The 6670-nt window shown below is 42.6% G+C and overlaps 1 protein-coding gene across 3 annotated transcripts; it reads right to left on the bottom strand.

Annotated features, from left to right (window-relative positions):
- Positions 1-711: 711 nt before the first annotated feature.
- On the bottom strand, positions 712-6238 carry SRSF7 (serine and arginine rich splicing factor 7). Of its 3 annotated transcripts, none has more exons than XM_082672833.1 (8): positions 6063-6238; positions 4852-5032; positions 4417-4593; positions 3475-3549; positions 3302-3379; positions 1984-2037; positions 1395-1430; positions 712-1012 (listed from the first exon to the last, which is right to left on the bottom strand). In XM_082672833.1, exons 1-8 carry the CDS (start codon positions 6088-6090, stop codon positions 958-960), a joined length of 684 nt encoding a protein of 227 aa, XP_082528959.1. In that variant the 5' UTR covers positions 6091-6238; the 3' UTR covers positions 712-957. The 3 variants fall into 3 exon arrangements, with proteins under 3 accessions (XP_082528959.1, XP_082528958.1, XP_082528957.1); XM_082672832.1 differs by having other exon boundaries at positions 3278-3379; XM_082672831.1 differs by having other exon boundaries at positions 3269-3379.
- Positions 6239-6670: the final 432 nt, after the last annotated feature.

The following is a 6670-nucleotide window of genomic DNA, read 5'->3' on the forward strand; positions in this document are numbered from 1 at the left end:
AAAGTATGTTGGTGTTCGTGAACTGCAAAACCTAACTTGGGAATTAACAGATCTCTGCTCAGAATAAGGCAATCCATTTGAAGAGACAGAGGAGAATATCTGGGCTGGAAAATTTTGCAAAGCTGGTTTACATGAAGATGTTTTGTCCCAAATTCAGACAATTCTTCAAACATGCAAAAATTTTGGCATAAAATTGATTAATGTTTGAAAACAAAGAAACAAAAGAACATTGAGTATAACTTCCTAGAATGGAGAACTCGAATTTGACACCATCCTATCTAATAGGCTGAAAACCTCAATTAGTTACTATACTTAAATAGGCTTCAGAAAAATCAGTTTCTCCAGCATTAAGTCCAGCTACTCTTGCTCAGTTCCTGTTGCGCTCACTTTATAGCAAGTCAGTGGTCCCTATAGCCTGACAAAAGAGATCATTAGCTTGATAACATCTAATGACACCAACTCCAATAGATTAATTTAGGGACTTGTCATGATGCAGTCATGCTAAGGGGGACTCACTCGAGTTCTTACCATCTTACCCAAAACTCTAAGTGTAGAAAGGAATCTTCCAAGTGTATATATACTATTCAGTGATGTTCAAAACTTAAATAACACCATTAAACTTTGAATGTAGGTATGAATATGGTTAATATCAAGGTTGACTCCTGAAGGCTACCAAATTGAGGAGCATTAATACTGAACACAAATCAAAAATCTAATTAGAAACATTTTATTTTAAATGTGCCACATAAAAACCCACATTTTCAGACCATAGGATGTTAATACATTCAACAAAAATTTATATTACCTTACTGCTGTGAATTTACAGAGTAATAGTCCAGATCCGTTTTGATTAGATGGTTGAATTACCCTTCCCTAAGTTACACTTTACAGACATCACAAATCCCTTATAATAATGTAAACAAAATAACTTTTCCCTAAAAGGTGAACTTGAGAACTTCAGTCCACTCTTTCAGGACTTGCACTTCTTCGCGGACTTCCTGATGGGGAACGACTAAAAAGAAAAACATTAGGTTTGGAACCAATTAGTGTCTACTGAAACTCTTCTTGCATATATGTCAGGGCAAAACTCAAGTTTCAATAAATTCAAAGGTGGCCAAAAGTAGTAAATTCCTACAGCAGAAGTCTAAAAAATTACGTAAGGCTTAATAGCTTCTTCAAGAATATTACAAAATTTAGTTAAAGAGAACAACGACTTGAATTTTGGGGATTTTTTTTTTTTTTTTTGGATCACCTAAGAAACTCTGCATCTAGTATTTTAATATATAGCACCAGTTCTCCAAAGAGCTCAAAGCCCGGAAAGCAGGCAGTAAGCAAACAATTCTGCAGAGGCCACACCTGACAGTTAAGATCTGGCAACAAATTATTTAGCTTACCTTCTTTTTGGAGATGGAGATCTGGACTTCGATCGGCTGTCAAAACAGGAGAAATTCTATTAATAAATTCTATTAAAGAGAAATTCTATTAAGAAAAAATACTATCCAACCCCTTAAGTCACAATACCACGAAATGAACCCCCAAACTGTCTTGACCTTAAATTGTCCTGCAGTTAAACTGAAAATGAACCTACCAATTTCTCACCAACAAAAGCTAATCTTATAACACCTGTTCTTCATAAAATAAGCGAACTGCTTTATTTTATCACAAATAATCTTTTACACTCTACTCTAAGCACCATGAACTCAGAATGCTTCTCCATGCATCTATCAATTCTAACACAGGACTTACTATAACCCCAAATTCACCAACTTCTTTTTCACTGTAGCTTGACACACCCTTGTCCAGGAAGTCAGCCAGAAGAGGCCATGTATAAATGAAATACTAAAGTTTGGTTTATTAATAAGGTATTGTGTTCCTACTCAACACCTAAGCTTACAGCTAACACTTGAAATGTCAGCAATTCAAAAACACTTTGGATATTGGTGCCATGTAACTAGAAGAGCATCAATGAGATTTTTACCCTACCTGCTTCTTGGTCGTGAAAGAGACCTGGATCTTGATCTCGACCTGGACCGGGATCTTAATAAAAAACAAATACAATTATACCAATTAGTCCATAGGAGTAATTTCCTTCAGCAACTACTGAGTACCTTATTAGATAGGCTAGGAATAGTGGCTAAAACAGAGCAAGAGGCCATATATCAGTCCAAGACTGGACAAGTAATTGCTTTCGGTAAGTTCTGTTATCAAATAAAGAACCACCTTTTCAATTATCTATCATGAGTTGGGTTGTCACAGTTCCTGTACAGAGGTATATTCTTAAGCAGTGTAGAGTATCCAAAAGAAATATATGGTGTTCGTTTGAAAAACTGGTATTTTATCTTAAAAGAATCAAAGCAACCCCCTGAACTGAAACCATTTCTTCAGGTGGTAAGCTAAGTAAAAAGCCATGATTGGGTAAGGCTTTGTTCTTGGATCACCAACAAACTGTCATGGTTCAAGGGCCATCTATTTGTCACACAAACCAAATGAGGCCGACATACACATCTTGAGGTCCTGCAACCAAGTTAAATGCATTTATCTATAGAGTCCAGAGATTTTTCAATTGGACCACAGGTTTTTGAATCCCTAAATTTATAAAGACTGTGCTATTACTGAATAGTAATAATTCCCAGTAGCATTCCCTACCACTGACACATGAGTAGCACTATCAACTCATTATCTAGAATTTTATCCATTTCCATAACCTTTTAAGGTCTTCTACAAAGGAAGTAAAAAATGCAGAGGTGCCTAATTTGATTTTTAACTTTTTAAATTTCAGTGTCTAACCCAAGTATCTGGTTAAACAGGCCATGTTCATCCATGTGTATGTTACCCTAAACAAACTTTCCATGATCTCAAACTCACCCCCACCATTCCAAAGAGAAACTTTGTTTTAACTTGCTTCTAACTCTAAATAAATCTTCTCCTGGTTCTAAAGGGTTTCTTACCAGGTATCTGGCAACTATCATCTTCTAGTGCTATTATCATCTACCTATACAACAGATAAAAGCTGACTCCAGAAAAGTTTCCAACATGTTTACCCAGAGTGTTCACTGGAATGATTTGAGGATTTGTGCTTTGGACCCTCCTCTATCACCTCTGTAACAGCCCTTAAAGTCTTTAGTTGGGCTTTTCTTCATCTGGACGTGTACACATTCAACGTTTTCCTGAAGCATTCCATGTCAATTAGGTCCTTAAGATACTCCACTGCTGTCATTAAGACGTGACAATCCAAATACAAATAAGGGGAAAAAAAGGTGCTACATACTGGAAATACCTCGATCCTTTTATAGAACCAGACCTAGATCGTCTGAGTGAAGCTGATCTTGATCTACGAAGAGACACAGATCTTGATCGCCGAGGAGATGCCGATCTTGACCTAAAAATTAAATCAAAGTTGTTTAAGTCCACTTCCAATTAAAGTTTTTTTTTTTTAATCTCTTGTTAAAACTTGAATTAAGCAACATCTCTCACCTCCTTCCCCTGCTCCTGCTGCGAGAGCGAGAGTATCGCCTACCTCTGGATCTTGAATGTGATCTAGACCGTGACCTATTTTTCAAGTCAGAAAAAAGCAAAATGTTAGATGGCAACTCCTTTTTAGAGTTCGTGTGCCTCTGCTGAAATCAAATCTCAAAACTATTTAAACTTAGTGTCTCATTTGGAAATAAACTCTGGGCCTATTAGTTGTCTTTTTTTTTTTTTAACTACCTAAAAAAAGATTTGTTAAAAGCTCAATTACATCTTAGAATTACATAATATAAAACACTGTAAGGTGTATTTAAAATAAACCTTGCAAGTTTGCAGGTCGACCCTCTTTGGCCCATGGTCTAGTAGATCTAGACGATCTAGAAGTATCTATAGCCGATCGCTGCATCTAGATGTTTTCTTCAATCTAACGACGATCAAACTGACAGCCAAATGAGCCAGGTGAGGCTTGATTGACGCAAGAAGATTTTTCTAGTTGGGAATGTGGTCAATCTGGTGTTCCTCTTTCTAAACCGGAGGGGGCCCCAATTGTAAGCCAAATTTACTGTTACGGCGATCACCGTCTCAAATTTTCTGCCCTTTAAAGAATAAGGTGAAGCTAGGTGTAGATGACTCGAGGGGATCTGGCCTCTTATGCTGATCACCTCAAGGTCTAGGAGGATCTTAATTGTCGGATTTGCAAGGCGCCTCAGCATGATATCATAAGGCTCGTGACATTCTGAATCAAGGCGACTGACTCAAACGAAGAAACCTGAAAGGTTTTGACCAGGTTGATTATTAATACATTAACATTTAATTAAACAAAAACTGTAAAATACACCTGTACAATTAACATTCAAGTTTATAGAAAAATACTAGTTTCTGCCTTGCTAATAAGAAAATTAACTTGATTAACCAGTACACCAACCACTCCTTTATTAAAATAAATACCTGCTTCTTCTTCGGCGGCTATAGCGATGACAATCATAAGCATAATGTCCCTTTTCGCCACACTCATAGCATCTATCATTGGGATCAAAGGGACGTCGGGCAGGTGGTCTATCAAAACGAGATCTCCGAGGCATGCCTGTTGATAGTTCAACTCTCACTCGGGAACCACAAATCACTCTATAAAAGAAAAACAACGAAATTCTAATGCTTAAAACAAAACAAAACACGTGACTCCTATATTTAGAACTTTCCAACCACTCTTTGCCCTCACAAGCTTCAGCTATACCTTTAGAAGCCTTTCAAACTCCACCTTTGTTCCCCAGTTCCTGTCTTCATAAAATGACTATTTAAAATCTCCTCCAGACAACAGAATCCAAGCTTAGCACAGGAATATTCTCACAAACACTTAAGTTTCATAACCGACATGTTACTTACTTCCCATCCAGGCCTCGCACTGCATCTTCTGCATCTCTAGGATCTTCAAATTCCACAAAGGCAAATCCCGGAGGATTTCTGGCAATCCACACAGTTCTTAAGGGACCATAATAACTGAAAGCCCTTTCTAATTCTCCTTTGCCAGCACCAGTTCCCAGGTTACCAACATACACCTTGGTTTCTGTTTAAAAACGCAAATAGAAAAATGTATGTTATGAAAAAACGGGCTTAAGTTTGAATTCTTTGCCTTAGAAGAGTCCATCCTTAAGACTGCAAAGCATGTTTAACGCTCTCTCAAGGATTGACTTTAGCCTTAAAACCAACAAGTCCGTACATTTCTGAAAAGCTAAGCGTACGACAAAGTTCTTAACGTTCAAATGGGGGCGGTGGAGGGGAACCTCCAAAAAACACAAGCACAGCCGCGTGGTAGGACACTCCGAGGCATGGGGCGGGATCCGCCCCGGCCCCGCCCCCGCGGCCCGGCAGGCCCAGGCGCGCCAGGAGCGCGCGCGGGCCGGCGGCGGCAACGGCGTCGGCGGCGAGCTGGCCCCGGCGGAAGCCAGACCGGGAGAGCGGGGCTGCGCCGGCTCTCATCGTCCGCGGCAACCGCCCCAGGCGCAGGCTCGCCCACGACTCCAAGTCCCCCGCCCCAGAGTATAAATCGCGCTCGACAGAGCTCCAAGAGAAAAAGACACCAGCCGCCAGACCTAAAGATCATGTTATGTCTCCATTCCCACTCAGCAGTCCGACCGACTGACGAGAACGCGCAGCTCGAAACTGCCACAGTTTTGTTCAGTCTTAAATTCACTCCTTTTACGGCTGCGACCACATCTGTCCGCCAAAGTGGCGGGAAAGCGCCAAGAAAATGCGCCACCATGGTCGTCAATGTGCGCAAAATGGCAGCCGAGGGCGGGGGGGCGTGAGGTACGGGCGGGCGGCTCGAAGAAGGGCAACAACAAAACAGGGATCGAGGGCTGGGCGGGGAGACGAAAATGCCCAAGAATAGGTATCAACCCCGGCACAGACCTACCCCAGCCACCTCCTGTCCTCCTTCGATACCCCGCCCCTGCCGTCTCCGGCTTCGTATGGTGTACGCCGAAGCCGCCATTACGCACGCGGAATAACAGTCTCCCAGCCGCCGCGCCAACCTCACGGCTCTAAAGACTCACTACACCCACAGCAACGTCCCTCACCGGCCCCTACCCTCTTACCTCCTCCGTACCGCCCGTAACGCGACATGATGACTGGCCTGCGAGCTCGGCTCTTTCAGCTCGCAGCGCCCAGAGATCGACTACTACAAAGCCTACAACGCAGCAACAGTCGCCAACGGTCCCAGCGGCACTACGAGGAAAAGCCTGGGTTCGCGCTTATATATGCGGCGGCTGGGTTTCTTTGCGCATGCGTCATCTCGACGTTCTGCGCGGCACAAAGGAGGAAGGAAACAGCCGAGAAGCGGCGCGGAGGGAACTGGAAAGGCTAAGACGCGAATCACTGGCGGAGGGATACGTTCCCATGGCAACGCCAAGAGCTCGCCTGTAAGCCCGCCCCCTTCCCTTCCCCTGTGCCCTCCTTATTTTCCTCCTTTCTCCGTCCACGCTTTCGTTTTCCCCAATCTGGGAACCCTCAGCCCTGGTAATCTTACTGCAGGTGCACAAGACCGGGTTTATGAAAGGCTGTAAAATTTAACCGCTGATGTTGCAGCCGTCGCCGCCTTTCTGCTGGGGGACCTGGCCTAGACTGCTACTCATTGATCTTCGGGGCTCGTCAGAGGTAATCGGGAGTTTGGCCAGGGTGAGAACTCCATGAACCCCGCCGTTGT

Source organism: Grampus griseus, assembly GCF_964374135.1.
Source record: "Grampus griseus genome assembly, chromosome: 15".
Taxonomy (NCBI): Eukaryota; Metazoa; Chordata; class Mammalia; order Artiodactyla; family Delphinidae; genus Grampus; species Grampus griseus.

Excerpts from the sequence above, each read along its gene's own strand:
- SRSF7 (XM_082672831.1), bottom strand. The coding sequence starts at position 6,090 with ATGTCGCGTTACGGGCGGTACGGAGGAG. Across the intron at positions 4,594-4,851 it reads GTGCGAGGCCTGGATGGGAA|AGTGATTTGTGGTTCCCGAG; the intron begins GTAAGTAACATG and ends TTTCTTTTATAG. Across the intron at positions 3,380-3,474 it reads AGCAGGAGCAGGGGAAGGAG|GTCAAGATCGGCATCTCCTC; the intron begins GTGAGAGATGTT and ends TTTAATTTTTAG.